General features: G+C 37.3%; 1 protein-coding gene across 2 annotated transcripts in view; it reads right to left on the minus strand.

Moving 5' to 3' along the window:
* MLIP (muscular LMNA-interacting protein) overlaps nt 1-20,412 on the minus strand; it is a 249,380-nt gene that overhangs the window by 44,549 nt on the left and 184,419 nt on the right. The window contains exon 12 of one of the 2 annotated variants that reach the window (XM_011960201.1): nt 3,128-6,070. The exons of the other annotated variant lie outside the window; for it this stretch is intronic. Within the exon in view, the coding sequence (XP_011815591.1) occupies nt 6,008-6,070 (63 nt within the window). The 3' untranslated portion in view covers nt 3,128-6,007. Of the gene's footprint in view, nt 1-3,127; nt 6,071-20,412 lie in introns of those variants that run through there. 2 annotated transcript variants of the gene reach the window in all.

A 20,412-nucleotide genomic window follows, 5' to 3' on the forward strand; every position in this document is an offset into this window, starting at 1 on the left:
TAAGGGAGTCTTACATGTCTTGCTTAAGGAACTTTTAGCCTGAATTCAACCTACCCATTTTACAGATTATGCTCCTTTTTTTTTTTTTTTTTTAATATGTGGTAGGTACCTGGAATACTCTGTCATTTTTCAATTGTTCACTACACTTTGTTTTAAAAGTCTCAAGTTAAATATTAATATTGTTTGTTATTCAATTTGGAGGGTTTTTTTTCCTTTTGTATTTTATTTATTTCTGTAGCAAATGAATTTCCTGGATGAGACGTTTTTCCAGCAGGTTCATACAGGGAAGGGACTATTACCTGGGATTATCTTTGTGCCCAGGATTTGGGGTGTAAGTTGGTTTAGCCTTTACTTCTAAAATAATGAAGACTCATCAGCTATACAGTACTCTCCATGGCAACTTGTCTGTGCCCAGGCTTCCACAGAAAGATAGAACATTAAACCAGGAACTTCACTTGTATTTTTCAAAAATGAATATTCCTAATGCATCTTGAAGTTGTTACTTTTTAAAATAATTTGAGGTAACTTGAGAATCTCTGAATGATCCCAAAGATTTTCATAGTCCTTCTCATGAAGAGAGTTTTATTATTGTAAAGAGTCCTCTACATGTGTGTGTGTTTGTGTGTGTATATCTCCTTTGTCATTATAGGTTACCTATAAATGTTGATATAACTGCAACCTCATAGTATCATCATTAATGTAGCCCATTGCTATTATACCTCCAGAATTTTCTCATAAAACAGTGCTTTTACTAAAGAAGTCACTTACTTTAGAGAACAAATATTTTATTATTTATTTTTTCCCTTAAGAATCCAAAATGTCACTTTCTGTATATTTCATATATTTCAAATGACACTTTCTGTATATTTCATATTTAGAAAACAAATGTTATAAATGAGACTATTTTAAAATCTATACTTTGATCCAACTTCATAATAAAACTCCCATATTGGGAGTAATTGGCTCATTACTCACTTTTTTCAAATCTTCAAAGGTGTTTTCTATGCATTTTCTAATGGCATTTAATTACAAAATTATAAATCTCAGTTCATCATTCTATTGTTATTACTCTGGAATAAATACTTCAGCAGGAAGATCACATGTATCCCCAGCTGAATTGGGTTTTCCATTTCTTCCCTATTTAGATCCTTCAAAAGAGAATTTTGTCATTTGCTTCAGTAAAACTTTACACATTATAATATTGAGTACCTTGTGTCTTTAAACAGTACTGAAAATTGCACAGCTGCATGTCCTTGGATGCCGGTTTTGTTAGTGTCTTATCAAGTATGATGCCGTAATGCAATTAGTTAAAACTCAAGGCAAAAGTATAAACTTAAGGATAGGTATATTCATAATAAAAGCAGGTATAAAATTATATTTTAAATTGTTTTAATCATTTCAAAAAATAACCTACTTCTTTTCAAATTCAAGTAGATTTTCAGGGTTTAAAATTGATATGTATGGCTGATGACAAGCTTATGCTAGACATAGATATGGTGTCACCTCTGCTATTTCTTGTTGCTTATGCTTGTATCAGCAGTGGTATGGTCAATCTAGATTATTTTGCATATTTTACAGAGGATTTTTTTAAATAAAGTCATTTGCTTATTTTAAGATGACTATTTTCATTAAAAATAGTAAAAAATGATAAATCAATCGTATGTCTAGCTAACTGGGCACATACAGTGTGATAAGATACAACAGACTTAAGGAATGGCCAACTGAGGGCTCACTGTCCATCACCCCAAGTTAGAAAGGCCTGACACTTTTGCAGGGAATCTCATTTAGAATATATATGAGTTGTAATGACCTAGCACTCAGACCTACAAAGGAGACCCGTGTAAACCCATATAAATCAGCAAAGCTTAGAATCTTTCTCGTTATTTTATGTTAGAAGTTGGCAAACGTTTTCCTGTAAAGTTCCCATTAGTAAATACTGCAGGCTTTGCAAACCATAAATCTGTCACAATTACTCAATCCTAACATAGTAACATGAAAGCAGCCTTGAACAATAGATACATACAGTCATGCCCTGCATAACGATGTTTTGGTCAGCAGAACATACATGTATTGGTGGTCCCATAAGATTAACATGGAGCTGAAAAATTCCTATTGTGGAGTGATTGACCCTGCCTAGGCTAATGTGTGTATTTGTGTTTGAGGACAAAAAAAAAAAAAAAAAAAAGTTTAAAATGTAGGAAAAAAAAAATCCGGAAAATTTTAAAATAGAGAAAAGGCTTATAGTTTAAGGATATAAATAAAAAATATTTTTGTACAACCGCTCAATGTGTTTGTATTTTAAGTTGTGTTATTACAAGAGTCAAAAAGCTTAAAAAATTCAAGTTTATTAAGTAAAAATTACAGTAAGCTGAGGTTATTATTGAAAAAAAAAATGTGGCCAGGCATGGTGGCTCACACCTGTAATTCCAGCACTTTGGGATGCTGAGGTGGGCAGATCACCTGAGGTCAGGAGTTCAACACCAGCCTTGTCAACACAGCAAAATCCCATCTCTACTAAAAATACAAAAAATTATGTATGATGGCGTGCACCTGTTGTCCCAGCTACCTGGAGGCTGACACAGGAGAATTGCTTGAACCCAGAAGACGAAGGTTACAGTGAGCTGAGATCGCATCACTGCCCTCCAGCCTGGGCAACAGAGCAAGACTCCATCTCAAAAAAATATATAATTAATAAATTTAGTGTAGTCTAAGTGTTCCTAAAATCTACAATAATGTACAAGTAATGTCTGAGGCCTTCACATATACTCACCACTCACTGATTAACCCAGAGCAACCACCATTCATGGTAAGTGCACTATACGGGTGTTCCTTCTTTTATCTTTTATATTGTATTTTCACAGTACCCTGTCTATGATCAGATATGTTTAGATACACAAATATTTACCATTGTGTTACAATTGCTTACAGTATTCAATACAGTAATGTGCTGTACAGGTTTGTAGCCCAGCAGCAATAGCCTACACCACATAGCCTGGGTGTAGTGGGCTACACCATCTAGATTTGTGTAAGTACCTTCTGATGTTAGCACAACAACAAAATCACCTAAAGATGCATTTCTCAAAACATATCCCCATTGTTAATGGCACATAACTGAAATAGGCAAGGCTGTGTTTCAATAATACTTTATTTATACAAACATTGGTGAGCCAGGTTTGACCCACAGACCATAGTTTGTGACCTCTGTTTGAGATTTGTTTCAAAACACACTAATGACATCTCTATCATGTCTAACCTGTGCCCTACTTCCACCCCACTGAATTATATTGAGGTTAGTACCTAATACTTTAGAGATCACTATTCTAAATGATTCTTGAAAATAAACATCACTCTATCCTGCTTTAGTATGCAATATATGAATCTTTCAATGTTCTAGTTTTTGACAGATGTACAGGGATTATAAAACAGTCTTGGACATGTTTCTATCAATGAGATAGGTAATATAGTTATTTCTAATAAAATGCTTTAAACATTTTTCAGTCACTTGAGAATTGTCCTCTTTCAATGTAAATATACATAGAACTAATTTTTCAAAAAAAGGCTTTACTGAGGTCCTGGATTTTTGAAAAGAATTAATTATTTTTGTTGTTGATACTATCACATTCCACAAAACTTCAAGAAGACAGGAAATTATGAAGCAAGTAATATCTTTGTTCATTAGAGAAAAATTAGCAGACAAATATGCAGTGAATAAATTAATTTAGCTCTGCTTAACTGACAGACACATCAGAAAATTAGTGTTATAGCCATATCTGATGCATTTGGTGCTCTAGAAAAAGCCTACTTTCTCCTCAACCATCAAATCATACTGTTTAACTTCAAAAGCTGTTTTCATTGCAACATCAAAGGCATTTTAAGGCATTTTGAGCTCTTCTCATTAAAGCCTGCACATCTGAGATGTTTTTGTTCCATCCCGGCATTTTAAAGTCACTTCCTTTCCTGTGGTTTGGAAGTGAAGGGTGCAAATCCACTTTCTCTTCACTCATGCTGTCCCCTCTTCACACTGTAGTTTTTGGTCTGAGTACAAGACACCTTTGTGAACTCAGAGTACCATAGGTAAAATTACCGGAGCCTTTCACTCCATCCTGTCTTCCATCTTCCCACCTCTTTGGTAAAGCAACATTTATTTTTAAATGCAGCATTTATTTTCAGCTTTCCTTTGCTGTCTAGAACCTATAACAATTTAAAATCAGAGCCACGGCATTTTTGCTACAGTTTCAATTTAAATCAACACCTTGTTAATAAAATCATGAAAAGTAGTAATATTTTCTTAAAGAGCAACCCCTTTATCTAAAGACATATCAGCACTTTACAGACAGCATCACAGAAACCCCATGTTACTAAGAAATAAGAGATTCTGATGATCTACATTTCACTAAGACAAAGCCAATATACATTGGTTTTGATTATATGGCATATCTTCTTGCTTAGAAACCCAAATTTTGGAGAATCCATATGATTTTTAAAACACGTATTTAAAGCAACACATCTATTTTGAATCGTGATTTGAACCAAGAAAACTCGAACTTGTGAAGTATGAAAAATTTAGCATATGCTTAGCTATTTGAAATCCTCTATATAAAAAAGATTTTTAATAATCACAACATAATTTCAAAGATAGAATTTGGATAACTTAGGGCTTAAAGTGTATGGTTGTCTGACAGCCAGTTTCACAGAGCAGATGGCATGGATCAGCACGGAAGTATCTGATGGAGGTACACTCAAGGGAAAAGAAAGCTACTCCATAATCAATCCCAGTGAGCAGCAGAGGACTACAATGCTGAGTTTTATGTTTTTCTATACATACAGTTTGATTCTGGTCTTTCATTGCCCATCTGGAGGTGTTTAGGAGACAGGAGCAATTAAAATTGAAGAAGTAAAAAAAAAAAAAACATAAAAAATAGGCTTCTACAATTGTTCATAATGGAAGAGAGAAAGAAGACAATATATTCAATTGACCCTTTAGCAGGAAATCAACTCCTTTCTTCCAAAATTGCAGTGATTCTAAAGGAAATGATAACAAGAAACATTTAAGTGTTTAGAGCCCTTTGATAGTGAATACTTCATTTAACCATTGCAGTATCATTGTTAACAAGTAGATATGGAAACAACCGAAGTGCCTGTTGATGGATAAATGAATAAATAAAACGTGTTAAACAATGAAATATTATTCAGCCTTAAAAAAGAAAGAAATCCTGCCCTTTTCAATAACATGAATGAACTCCAAAGATATTATGCCAAGTGAAATGAGCCAGTCACAAAAGGAAAAATATTGCATGATCTCACTTTAGTGGAATCTAAAATAGTCAGAATTACAGAAGCAAAGAGTAGAATGGTGGTTGCCAGAGGTTGGAATGGACGTTTGGTTGAAATGGATGTTTTGTTGTTTTGAATCTATTATCGCCTTAATAAGGGATTTAAGTGAAAAGGAAAACTGGTGTTTAAAGGGTATAAACATTCAGTTATCAAAGGAATAAGTTCTGGAGAGCTAATGTATAGCATGGTGACTACAGTTAATAATATTTTACTTTTTACTTGAAAGTTGCTGAGAATAGATCTTGTGTGTCCTCATCTCTTCTCCCATATACATACACAGAGTAACTAGCACGTTAATAGTTACATTGATTAATTTGATTGTGGTAATCATTACACAATGTACACATACATCAAATCATCACATTTTACACCTTAAATATGTACAATTTTTGTCAATTATACCATAATAAAGATGAAAGCACTTGGAAAAAATTTAAAGAAATTATACTTTAAAAAATCACAAATATACATTAGTATGGGTTCCATTAGAAACGGTGATTAGTAGCCCCATTTTTGTAGGATAAAATCAGTTCAGTAAGGACTGGTTTTCTTCAAAAATCACAAGAGCCCATGTTGTTGCCATTGAATTCTATCATCGTCTTTTTCTCTTTTTCAGGAAGTAGGAAAGTCAAAGGCTACAGTAACTAGCCACCAGGATAGGGTTCCTCAATGATCAGAGGACCCAAGGACCAGACGTGTCACCTGTGTTGCAGTAGGAGGCCACAGAATGTGCAGCCTGAGTGTTAAGTGGACAGCTTTTAGTGAGGAAGTACACAGGGCGCAGAAAAGGTCACAAATAGGAGCAAAAAGACAGAGACCAAGGTCCAGAATATCGAGAACTTACTAGAATCTAAGCTCCATGAGGGAGGGATATTGTCTGCTTTATTTCCTGGGGAATCACCCAGGCCTGTTGCAGATCCTGGTACAAATGTTAAATGCCTGAATATTAAGTGTAGAGGAAAGGAGCTAAGTAGACAGAGAAGTAGCAGCACCATTCAGCATAAAACCACAGCACTCACTACTCAGCACTGCGGAAACCACATGCTTGTAAATGTTTTCTAGTTTTGTCTTTCTCATAGTCCTGTGTTCTGTGTTCCTTCTGTCAACCCAGGCAGCTAAAGATTAATTCCATCCTCGTGTTTCTGGATTAAAATGTTAAAGCGGAATTGAAAAAAGTAAGGAAAAAGTAGAGTTTGGGTTTCAAAATAGATTTTGGAAACCCATGGCAGAGTTAATACTTTGACCAAAAAAATAAATAAATAAATAAATTGGGTTTCAAAAGAGTGACCTAGGACATCAAACCTCTGGAAAAGAACATAATTAATCAGAGTACGAACGTGTGAACTGTGCTGGGACTGAGAGCAGGCGGATGGAGGGAATGGAGGAAAACAAGAAGATCAGAAGCCTCAATAGCACTAGGCAAGGTCCCTGTGACCACTGTCAGCACTGAGCTGACTCCCAGGGTGGAAGTGGTGGTGGTGAAGATAATCCCTGATAAATCTGGGGAATAAGAGATTAGAGAGAATTTTTCCAGCAATTGCCAAGTAAATCTAGAATAAATGGACCAATTCACAGGTTCCCCTGTGACTAGTCTGGTGTGGAAATCATAGACTAGAAATGACTGCTGGGTGTGTCCTGGCAGAAAGCCTTTTACAAAGGGGATTTTTACAGAGGGGACTCTGACAGATGTCATTTTGAGACATCTCAAAGGAGATTTTCAAAAACTAGCTGGATTTTAAAACTGTAAGAGATGCTCGGAGAGTAAGAGCTGTTCCATTTCAGAGAATGGCAGAAAATTATACTAAGTGAATAAGTATAAGTTGCTTGAAAATGTGTTACTTGACTGCTGCCTGCAGATTTGTGACCTACTGTAAAGAAATAGGATTATCTTTATGAAAGCACATAAAAAATAAATGACTATGGTCTTCTTCATTCCTATGGCAGTCGGGTAGTCAAAGTACCATATCTTTGTTAGGAAAAGAGAATAGACCCTGGTTTTATTATTTTGGTGTAACATTTTCAAGTGGAGATACAATGCATATAAACATCAGCTAATGACTTTATTGATTCGAAAAGCATGTAGATATCTTTGAATTAAAAAAAAACTTTCACAATTTTGAAATTCTAAACAGATTCATACATACAAGACATGCTGGGGTTTTTTTGTTTTATTTTGTTTGTTTGTTTTTCTGAGACAGAGTCTCACTCCATTGCCCAGACTGTAGTGCAGTGGCAGTGGCACCATCTCGGCTCACTGCAACCTCCACCTCTCGGGTTCAAGCAATTCTCCTGCCTCAGCCTCCCAGGTAGCTGGGATTACAGGCATGTACCATCATGCCCGGCTAATTTTTGTATTTTTAGTAGAGACAGGGTTTTACCATGTTGGTCAGGCTGGTTTGGAACTCCAGACCTCGGTTGATCCGCCCACCTTGGCCTCCCAAAGTGCTGGTATTATAGGCGTGAGCCACCAAGCCTGGCCTGAGATATGCTTTTATTATAGCATTACAACTTTTTGGTGTTACAAAATCTATACATTTAGACACATTAAATGAAGCATTTATATTGTTCACATTTAAGAAGTATTATACTTTGAAGTGATCTTACAGTTTTTAATATATTGACCTTTTGTTCTTTTGAATCTATTATTGTTTTAACAAGGGATTTAAGTGAAAAGTTTGATGTTCTACAACTAAATTATTTTCTTATACAGAGCCTTTGTAAGTCCCACATCACTTCCCAGAGAGAGATTTAAAAGGCAAAAATTATCCCCAAAGTTTATTGCAAGGATTAACCCAGAGTCTTTTATAATTATGAAATACATGAATGAAACATGGTGTCCTCTGCGCTCGAAGAATGCTGAGACAGTAAATCCAGAAACAGGGAAGTGCAAAGGCATATTCACTTTCATTATTAAAAGTATCTTCATTTAAATTTTAGGTTGCCTAGTTAGGCTTCTTATTCAGTATATTTGCAGCAGAAATAGTTGACAAATCCAGCAATGTGAAAAAGCAATAAAAAGTAACTTAAGTAGCAAATGCCAAGACCCTTTAAAAAACTACTAAGTATGTATGTGTGTGTATTTAATCATCTTTTGCATACACACGTATATTTAATTTTGAAAATAAATTATCTCTTAGGGGTTTTAATTTAAGGCAAAGCAAAACAAAATTATAGTTATTCAAAAGGAAATAGTGGCAATAAATCATATTGATGATTTTGCAATACAAATAGGAAGTGAATAGAAACTGACTTTCAAAGAAAGGGGAAAAAAATAGTCTCTACCCCAGATTGCTCTATCCAAATTGCAGGGGCAAGGGCAAGCCTGTGCTCATGCACACACACACACATGCACCTCATAGTAAACCCTATAGAGGTGGGTATTTGTCATGATGTTGACTTAAATAATAAATTAAGATTTTCCATCTCTCCAAACTTGTGACCTAAATAATATTTGTTTTACCCCCTCTTTTTTGAATTATCTAATCATCAAATATCAGGAGGGCTCCAATAGTATTTAAAGACATAAACACAGAATTTCAGGATACAAGGAGCACATTGTACTCCACTCTCATTGTGCAGGTGAAGACAATAAGGTCCAATATCAGGAATGACTTAATCCAACAATATGGATTTTAAGAGTTATACAAACCATCTGACTCTTCCAAATTTCTCTTTTAGTTGATTGTCTTGGAGCCTAATAATTGGGGAAACATAGTAAGAAAGAAGAAATATCTAGAAAGGTGAAAAGCCATAATTTTGCCGATATATCTGGAATCAATGAAAATGTATGTTCCCTATCAAACAGGGTTACCATGAGTAGAAGCTACATGGGAAAATATTTGGAATATGAGGAATTCCAAAGATAGAGTTTTACCTTCTTTTTGTATGTCAAATAGGGAAACATTCTTAGTTAAAACACAAAAAGAAGGCACCTAATCAATGTTGGTTGAACTGAATTGCCCTTGGCAGGCATAAAGTAATGAGCTTCATTATTCATAGTACTGGAGCAGAGAGAGCCAAGAGATGTTCTAGTCCAGGGTTGCTCAATGCCAGCATTATTGCCATTTGAGGCTGGATAATTCTTTGTTGTCAGGGAATGTACTGGGCATTGTAGGACTTTTGGCAGTATCCTTGGCCTGCACCTACTAAATGCTAGTAGCACCCCACTTTCTCAGTTGTAAAATCATCTCTGGTTGAGAATCACTGATCTGGTTCCCTTCCCTCATTTCACTGATGAGATTCAGGTTTCACAAATGCACAGAGTAGAGGTAATTAACCACAACGTCACAGCCAGAATACACACTTCAAAACTATTTCTGCAAAACCAAGCTGCCCTAGCTTTCCTTTGGTTCTATTATACATAAAAATGAATCAAGTCATCAGATCTTGCCTGAATGTGGTTTTTGACATAGGAAATTTAAACTAGCTTGACTCTACCATGCCCTGCAGTGGGCCAGTCTTCAACCACAAGTAATTCATGGAGACCTAAGCTTAAGAGAGAGAAAAACAACTCTATTTTTCTGAACTTAACCCAGTGTAATAAACATCATATAATTTTGCTTTCCTTTTGCAGATAAAATACGCTAAACCTCCCAACCTTCTTTTCATTTATTTTTATTTTTTTCGGACAGAGTCTCACTCTGTTGCCCAGGTTAAAGTGCAATGGCGTGATCTTGGCTCATGGCAACCTCTGTCTGCTGGATTCAAGTGATTCTCCTGCCTCAGTCTCCTGAGTAGCTGGATTACAGGCACCTGCCACCACACCAAGCTAATTTTTTGTGTTTTTAGTGGAGATGGGGTTTCACCATGTTGGCCAGGCTGGTCTCAAACTCCTGACCTCAGGTAATCCACCCGCTTCAGCCTCCCAAAGTGTTGGGATTACAGACCTGAGCCACTGCACCAGCCCTCCCAACCTGAAATAAAAATAATTAGACAAGTCAGCTCCTGATAAGCTGTTTATTTACTACCAAAGGTAGTTTTTTATTTTCAAGAGAAAGTAAAGTTTAAAAAAATTAAAGATCTTATGGTTCATAAGGAAAATTGATATTTGGATGCCTGAGCTACAATAGATTAAATTCCACTTAGAATGCCCTTATGTGAAAATTAGAACATTATTTTTAAAAACTCTAAAATCTACCAGTAATCCCATCCCCAAAGAAACACCCAACTTTCAACTTACAAACTTAGTATAGATTTCCCTTTCCATGAAGTCTTTGAAACAGACAAAAATACGTTTCTTTTTTTAAAAAAATTATTGGGGTTTTCTTTCTATACTTTTATTTTAAATGATTTGCATCACTAGCTTGATTCTGTTCTCCACAGGCTGAACTTCACAAGCTGTCTTTTGTTTTGTTTTAGTGGAATTCAAAACACAGTTTGATTACCAGCTTTAGCTCTTTGCTTCTCCTATGCCTTCTTTTGGTTGCTCTTCTCTTTAGGATTTATTGTTTTTCCTGCCTAAATTGCTTATTTGAAGATATTTTATCTTGGGTCACAGAGAGGAAGAGAAAGTTCCCAATTATCTTCATATAACTCATCTTCAAACTTATATATCTTGTCATATTTTAGGTTTGTCCTCATTCAAAATCTGTCTATAACACACATTTTAAAATACATGCCAAAATCTCCAAGGTTGAGAGATTGTAAAATGTTTTTAAACACATTAAACTTAGTGTCATGCGCATCCGTGTGAAGAGACCACCAAATAGGCTTTGTGTGAGCAATAAAGCTTTTTATTCCGAAAGTCCGAAAAGAGAGTCAGCCCACCTGCACCTAGGTGATTAAAAAGCTTTATTGCTCATGCAAAGCCTGCTTGGTGGTCTCTTCACACGGACGTGCATGACATTTTGGTGTCGTGACTCGGATCAGGAGACCTCCCTTGGGAGATCAATCCCCTGTCCTCCTGCTCTTTGCTCCATGAGAAAGATCCACCTACAACCTTGGGTTCTCAGACCCACCAGCCCAAGGAACATCTCACCAATTTTAAATCGGGTAAGCGGCCCCTTTTTACTCTCTCTCTATCCCTCAACCTCTTTCGCCTGTCAATCTTGACACCACACTTCAATCTTTCCCTTCTCTTAATTTTAGTTCCTTTCCTTTTCTGGTAGAGAGGAAGGAGACGCATTTTATCCATGGACCCAAAACTCTGGCACCAATCACGGACTCGGGAAGCCAGCCTTTCCTTGGTGTTTAATCATTGTGGGGATGCTTCTCTGATTATTCACCCACATTTCAGAGGTGTCTGACCATGCAGGGATGCCTGCCTTGGTCCTTCACCCTTAGTATCAAGTCCCACTTTTCTGGGGGTGGGGAAGAACCCCGACCCCTTCTCTCCCTGTCTTTACCCCTTCTCTGCTTTTCTGGGGGGCAAGAACCTCCCGACACCTTATTTCTGCACCCTGACCTCTTATCTCTGTGCCCCAACCGCTTATTTCCGCAACCTGACCTCTTATCTCTGTGCCCCAACCCTTTATTTCTGTGCCCCAACCTCTTATCTCTGTGCCCCAACTTCTTATCTCCATGCCCCGATCCCTTTCCTGCTTTTCTGGAGGGTAAGAACCCCCGAACCCCTTCTCTCCGTGTCTCTACTCTCTCTTTTCTTTGGGCTTGCCTCCTTCACTATGGGCAACCTTCCACCCTCCATTCCTCCTTCTTCTCCCTTAGCCTGTGTTCTCAAGAACTTAAAACCTCTTCAACTCACACCTGACCTAAAACCTAAAAATGCCTTATTTTCTTCTACAACGCCGCTTGACCCCAATACAAACTCGACGGTAGTTCCAAATAGCCAGAAAACGGCACTTTTGATTTTTCCATCCTACAAGATCTAAATAATTCTTGTCGTAAAATGGGCAAACAGTCTGAGGTGCCTGACATCCAGGCATCCTTTTACACATCAGTCCCTCCCTAGTCTCTGTTCCCAAAGCAACTCATCCCAAATCTTCCTTCTTTCCCTCCCGCCTGTCCCCTCAGTCCCAATCCCAAGCGTCGCTGAGTCTTTCTAATCTTCCTTTTCTACAGACACATCTGACCTCTCCCTCCTCACCAGGCCAAGCTAGGTCCCAATTTTTCCTCAGCCTCCACTCCCCCACCCTATAATCCTTTTATTATCTCCCCTCCTCACACTCAGTCTGGCTTACAGTTTCGTTCCTCGACTAGCCCTCCCCCATCTGCCCAGCAATTTCCTCTTAAAAGAGTGGCTAGAGCTAAAGGCATAGTCAAGGTTAATGCTCCTCTTTCTTTATCTGACCTCTCCCAAACCAGTTAGCGTTTAGGCTCTTTTTCATCAAATATGAAAAACCCAGCCCAGTTCATGGCCCATTTAGCAGCAACCCTGAGACACTTGACAGCCCTAGACCCTAAAAGGTCAAAAGGCCATCTTATTCTCAATACACATTTTATTACGCAATCTGCTCCTGACATTAAATAAAGCTCCAAAAATTAAATTCCGGCCCTCAAACCCCACAACAGGACTTAATGAACCTTGCCTTCAAGGTGTACAATAATAGAGTAGAGGCAGCCAAGTAGCAACTTATTTCTGAGTTGCAATTCCTTGCCTCCACTGTGAGACAAACCCCAGCCACATCTCCAGCACGCAACTCCAAACGCCTGAACCGCAGCTGCCAGAGGTTCCTTCAGAACCTCCTCCCCAGGAGCTTGTTACACGTGCCGGAAATCTGGCCACTGGGCCAAGGAATGCCCGCAGCCCGGGATTCCTCCTAAGCCATGTCCCATCTGTGCGGGACCCCCTGGAAATAGGACTGTCCAACTCGCCCACTCGCAGAGTCGCTGGAATTCTGGCCCAAGTCTCTCTGACTGACTCCTTCCCAGACCTTCTTGGCTTAGCAGCTAAAGATTGATGCTGCCCCACCGCCTCGGAAGCCTCCTGGACCATCACAGATGCTTTGGGTAACTCTTACAGTGGAGGGTAAGTCCTTCCCCTTCTTAATCAATATGGAGGCTGCCCACTCCACATTACCTTCTTTTCAAAGGTCTGTTTCCCTTGCCTCCATAACTGTTGTGGGAAGAGCTTCTAAACCTCTTAAAACTCCCTAACTCTGGTGCCAACTTGGACATTCTTTTATGCACTCCTTTTTAGTTATCCCTACCTGCCCAGCTCTCTTATTAGGCCAAGACATTTTAACTAAATTATCTGCTTCCCTGACTATTCCTGGACTACAGCCACATCTCATTGCTGCCCTTCTTCCCAACCGAAAGCCTCCTTTGCATCTTCCTCTCATATCCCCCCACCTTAACTCACAAGTATTGGATACCTCTACTCCCTCCTTGGTGACTGATCATGCACCCCTTACCATCTCATTAAAACCTAATCACCCTTACCCCACTCAACGCCAATATCCCATCCCGCAGCACGCTTTAAAAGGATTAAAGCCTGTTATCACTCACCTGCTACAGCATGGCCTTTTAAAGCCTGTAAACTTCCCTTACAATTCCTCATTTTACCTGTCCTAAAACCAGACAAGGCTTACAGGTTAGTTCAAGATCTGCACCTTATCAACCATATTGTTTTGCCTATCCACCCTGTGGTGCCAAAGCCATATACTCTCCTGTCCTCAATACCTCCCTCCACAATCCATTATTCTGTTCTAGATCTCAAACATACTTTCTTTACTATTCCTTTGCACCCTTCATCCCAGACTCTCTTCGCTTTCACTTGGACTGACCCTGACCAGTGAAACCTTTATATCCTTCAGGAAAGGTAGAACGGACTAATGGTCTTTTAAAGACACTCCTCACCAAGCTCAGTCCCCAACTTAAAAAGGACTACAGAATGCTTTTACCACTTTCCCTTCTCAGAATTCGGTCTGTCCTCGGAATGCTACAGGGTACATTTGAGCTCCTGTGTGGACACTCCTTACACTGAACCCCCTTAGACTCTCTCTAATTATATGTCCTAGGTCCTCCCAATTCTTAGTCCTTTAATACCTGTTTTTTCTCCTTCTCTTATACAGACCTTGTGTCTTCCGTTTAGTTTTTCAATTCATACAAAACTGCATCCAGGCCATCACCAATCATTCTATATGAGAAATGCTCTTTCTAACAACCCCACAATATCGCCTCTTACCACAAACTATTCCTTCAGCTTAATCTCTCCCACTTTAGGTTCCCACGCCACCCCTAATTCCACTTGAAGCAGCCCTGAGAAACATCGCCCATTATCTCTCCATACCACCTCCCCAAAGTTTTCACCACCCCAACACTTCAATACAATTTTATGTTATTTTTCTTATTAATATAAGAAGGCAGGAATGTCAAGTCTCTGAGCCCAAGCCAAGCCATCTCATCCCCTGTGACTTGTACGTGTATACCCAGATGGCCTGAAGCAACTGAAGAATCACAAAAGAAGGGAAAATGCCCTGCCCCGCCTTAACTGATGACATTCCACTGCAAAAGAAGTGAAAATGGCTGATCCTTGCCTTAAGTGATGACATTACCTTGTGAAAGTCCTTTCCCTGGCTCATCCTGGCTCAAAAAGCTCCCCCACTGAGCACCTTGCGATCCCCCACTCCTGCCCGCCAGAGAATAAATCCCCTTTGACTGTAATTTTCCTTTATCTACCCAAATCCTGTAAAACGGCCCCACCATTATCTCCCTTTGCTGACTCTCTTTTCGGACTCAGCCCGCCTGCACCCAGGTGATTAAAAAGCTTTATTGTTCACACAAAGGCTGTGTGGTGGTCTCTTCACATGGACACGCATGACACTTAGTATTCATATTCAAAGAATACCCCCAATTTTCGTGATGTTCTCCTCTGTGCATTCTACCTTGATCTCACGTCTCATGAGCCAAAACAAATGTACAGCACAGAAAAGAAAATCACAAGCCAATATCTTTTATTGCATTTCCTAAGCATACTTATTAACAGCTATCACACAAAACATTTTAAGGCAGTTGCAGAATTGAAACTGTGTAGAGAGGGAGGGAGGGGATTACCGTAAGCAGTGTATCTGGAGAGGGGCACTAGTTTCATCAAAAATATCTTATGTATTATAAGACAATTTGGTACATAAACTGGCAAATAAAAATGTCTTTAAGATTCTCATGCCACCCACATGCCAAAGGTATGTGATTGTTACCCTCTATGGTTCTATACACAGGCTAATCTTGTTTCAAAATTTGAGGAGAAGGTTTGAGATAGAGACTCTTGTGAAACAAAACATATGAATGCACATTTTTTTCTTACAAACAATTTCCTTTAAGAGATGGAGGTCTTGTTTTGTTGCTCAGGCTGAAGTGAAATGGCACAATTATAGATCACTGCCACCTCGAATTCTTGGGCTCGAGCCATCCTCCCGCCTCAGCCTCCTGAGTAGCTGAGACTACAAATGCATGCTACCACACCTGGCTGATTTTTAAATTTTTTGTAGAGATGTTGTCTCCCTATGTTTCCCAGGCTGGTCTCAGATTTCTGGGCTCAAACAATCCTTCTACCTCAGCCTCCCAAAGAGCTGGAATTACAGGCATGAGCCACTGCACGCAGCCAACAAACAAAATTTTTTAACTTTCTAATCTCAGAATAACATTTATTTTGGATATTATTTACAATTATTTTTACATAGATATCCTCTCTCTCTTTGGAAATGTTGTTTAATACTTTCAGATAAAACCTATAAAGAATTTAAAAATTCTATTTAACAAAGATCTATTTTTAAACTAGAGTGTACTTTGTATGAGAGGTTCTAAATATGTCAGTGGCTAATCTCCCTTGAATAAAAAACATAGGAACATCATGTGTTAACAAAACATAGAACACATTTGCATAAAACTTTCAAAAGGTCATTGTTTTCCCAGTACATTGGGATATGATCAGACACTACATATCCACCAACTATTTGTTAAGCAAATAATGCTTCAGACTATTATAATAGAAGTGACAAATAGGTCTTCTTTGGGTGTTTGCTGTTTTAAAAGCAAATAAAAATCTCTTTAAGATTTTTACTCCTACATAAGGCAACTGAAGAGGGGCATGGAAAAGAAACTCCCATTAACTGACAACTGCAACAGATAATCTAAAGCATAGGTTACAATTTTCCAAACTTGATGTACACATAAAATTAAGAGAAAAGGAATGTCAAAAAAAAGGGGGACGCAGAGGTGCTGTAAATTCTATGTATGAAGAAGTGAGCCTATCTAACTATATTTTGGAGGAAAAGGCAAATATTGTCTCAAAAAGATAATTTTTAAAAAAGATATATACTAAGAAACTAGTTTATTGTGCTGACAATAATTTGTCTATTATGTATAGAACATAACTTGTTTATGCTAAATTGTCTATTATCTCTTTCACATAAAGGAAGAAAGCAAGGCAAAATAGAGAAAACTCAAAAGGATTTCACTACTTAAATAAATAACAACAACAAAAAATGGCAAAACTTAGAGAAGCCAAATCTGTGTTCATAAACCTTCCCAAAGCAATGTAACACTGCAAGAAATTGCAGCTTTCCTCTCGTTAAAACAATCTAGCAAGCCACTTAGTCATTTCTACACCTAAAAAGGTTCATTTAAACAATTACCCCAAAATATTTCTTAATAAAATGTTAGCAATGACAAAATATAATTTTACGACAGAAGAATATGGACCATCTTGATTGAGAAACCAATGTTGAAAAAGTGGTAGTTTGTGGCAAAGCCAGAGTTTTTCAGAGAAAATAAAAGGCAGTATTGTCAGTTTTGCCTTTGACAAAGGTATTTGCCCTGTAATATTAACATGTGGGTGACACAAGGAAGGGAAGTTGAAGGTCGCAGTTGAAATACAACTTGATGAGTCATTAGATAGAAACCTGAAAGTCACTGACATAATCATCAAAGTTGAATGTCAAGCATAGTCATTTTGGTAGGGAAGAAAGGCAAGTCAGACGTCTAAAAGAAACTCAGAAGAAAAGCGGAATGAAATACTACAACAAAGAAAATTCTCTATAATTACCCTTTTATGTTCTCTGTGAGGTAGCATGGAGGAAATTCTCTAAATGGTCATCTTCATGGAAAATATGTTCTCTCTCCCATTTAAACAGAGTAGAAGAAAAATAAATTTTAAGAGGCATACATGCTGGAAAGTGTTATTTCTCACAAATGGAAAAAAAAAAAGAAAAATATTTGGGGGAAAATCAGATGAAACAATATTCTCCCTTTAATTCTATCCAAAACCTTTTTTCATACAATTCCTTAGATCTTTAAGAAAGTAACAATATACCTAATTATATGAGTTGCATTATTAATTTATAAAGAAAGAGAGAGGATTTTTACATAGCACTTTATATAAATGAGGTGAATTATTGCCTTTTTATATTAAACCACAAATCTTCAATGAAAACCTCTTATCTAATTACACATATTAAATGATCAGAAAACAATCAATATATTTTGCAAACTCATAAATAGTCAGAATAAACTAAATACCATTCAGCTCTTTAGTATCTTCATTCTCATCAGCAAATTGCTTTTCTGAGCCTGAATGTCTTCTGGATGCCTATTAGTCCAATGAATTTTGCTAATTATTTTCCAACACTACCTTTAGTTATCAATAAAAAATATGCTTTAAACACACTACCATAGTTTTTAAATCCATAGATTTATGGCAAAGTGTGAGGACATTTTGTAATAACTGAAAAGCACCACAAATTGGCACAATAATAAATTAATTGGATAATGAATGAAGATTAATCATTAATTAATAATGAATGAAGACTATTTCAGCAAAGCATAATCTTCATTTTGAAGGTTTTTTTTTTTTTTTAAACTATCTAATATGCAATGATGCTTCCTGGCCTATGCCACTTTGATGTAAAAGTTGTTGGCTGGTAAGTTTCGATTACTTGATTATGTATTTGGTTTCAAACTTGGCTGTTAGAACTCAGCAGCTGTTTCCAGGCAAATTTTCAGCTCACAATCAGGTCAAAAGGCTGCCCAGTGGCACCTTTTTGAACTACAGTAAATACATTTCTGTCTAGTCTCATTATCATCTTTAATGTCTGACATTTTGTAACAGAGTTGAGAAATCATATTTTATGGCAGTGAAGCTGCTAGGAAAAATTTATTGACTTAACAGTCCCATCCAACATCTCCTGTCATGTGGAACTGTCCCCAGCACAAGGCAGATTAGCGAATGTGAGCTACTTCCATTTGGCCCAACTGTCTGGCTAAAGAATTTTCCATTACATGGGTGGATGAGATCAGCTGAGTTTGGAACCATTCAATTTATTCTGTGGCAACAGTGTAAGAGAAGACAATAGTGACTAGAACTGAATTTGAGTACACTTTCTTCTGTTGAGGTTCTGATGAAGTAGCAATGCTGAAATTATATATTTTGTTATACAATTTATTTTTGAAGTAGATATAAGCATCTACCCTTGAGAACTGTTTTGGTATCTGCCTCCATTGTAGATTCTGGACACAATGAGATGATAGTTAAAGCTCAACATAAAAAGGCCAGTTGATAATGCATGCCATTTCCCAGGTGTTCAGTGGCCCCAAGGTTCTATCTTATCTTTCCCTTTCATGCCAGGTCAATGAATAAGGCCAGGGGACCTTTGGAATTCACTTTTAAGTGGTATGCTAGGCTTCTTTCAATTCTGACAATGCATTGTCTGCTATTACTTCTCATGTTCCACATTCAAATGGGGATACAAACCAGGACAAATTGGTTGAAAGAAAATATAAATAAGATTAGGTCTGTGGTAAGTTAAGATTTGCAAAATAGGTCAAATTTTCAGCCAAATATTTAGAAATAAATAGATTTATGTTGTGATGTAAAAAGAGCTTTAAACTTACTTTATAGTCAGAAAAAGCAATGAAAAGAAGTGGCAATTATTTTTAATGACAAGAATTTTCTGCACTTGAAAATGGGATTTATCATTTCAGTAGATTAACTCTACTGAAGATTAACTCATACAGGTAGATTAACTTGATATTCTACAAAGAATCTTGCTTGAAGTAAAATGCATGAATTTATACTCACACAGAAGAATAAAGTTATTATTTTCCAGCATTGGATCATATTTTGAACAATGTAGGTTACATGGATAATATGTGAAATTTAACTGTTAGTGGTTTGATTTTCATATAAGTGCTAAATTATTTTTATAAACATTTTATAATTATCCCATACTGTCTAAAACTTCATATTAAAAGTCACTAAAATATTAGTGTCATGCAAGCAATAGATATTTCATAAGTGCTTTTGTTAATGATAAAAAAATGTTTTCCCCACAGAAGTGTCCATTTCTGTTATGTGTGGAATTAGTGAAGGCAACTTTATGTATCAACAAGATTTTCCTGTTTAATTTAATTTGAGGTCTATATTTTATTCCACAAAATTAAAATATTGCCTTTAATTATCATTTTTTATCATATCAATGCCTTCTAAAAAATTCAGACTTACCAAAATCATAGCCTTCTCACAAAGTGTATATAAATCAATGGAAAATATTTTCATCTGAATTTTGTAAATAAAAGCTAGAATTAATCATAAAAAGTATTTGTAATGAACTTTTTCAAGGTTTCATAGGGATTTCAGATCCAGTTAGGGTTAATCATAGATTTTAAGTAATGCAAATTTTAGAGTTTAAAGGATCCTTAAGAGGTTCCTAATCTGAACACCTGATTTTATGCATTAAGAAACTGAAGCCAGCCGGGCGCGGTGGCTCATGCCTGTAATCCCAGCACTTTGGGAGGTTGAGGCAGGCAGATCGCCTCAAGTCAGGAGTTTGAGACCAACCTGGCCAGCATGCCGAAACCTTGTCTCTACTAAAAGTACAAAAATTAGCTGGGAGTGGTGGCAGGCACCTGTAATCCCAGCTACTCAGGATGCTGAGGCAGGAGAATCGCTTGAACCCAGAAGGCGGAAGTTGCAGTAAGCCGAGATGGCACCATTGCACTCCAGCCTGGGCAACAGAGCGAGACTCCATCTGAAAGAGAGAGAGAGAGAGAGAAAGAGAGAAAGAGAGAAGGAGAGAAGGGGAGAAAGCGAGAAAGAAAGAAAAGAGAAAGAAAGAAAGAAAGAAAGAAAGAAAGAAAGAAAGAAAGAAAGAAAGAAAGAAAGAAAGAAAGAAAGAAAGAAAGAAA

Source organism: Colobus angolensis, unplaced genomic scaffold (assembly GCF_000951035.1).
Source record: "Colobus angolensis palliatus isolate OR3802 unplaced genomic scaffold, Cang.pa_1.0 Scaffold51, whole genome shotgun sequence".
NCBI lineage: Eukaryota > Metazoa > Chordata > Mammalia > Primates > Cercopithecidae > Colobus > Colobus angolensis.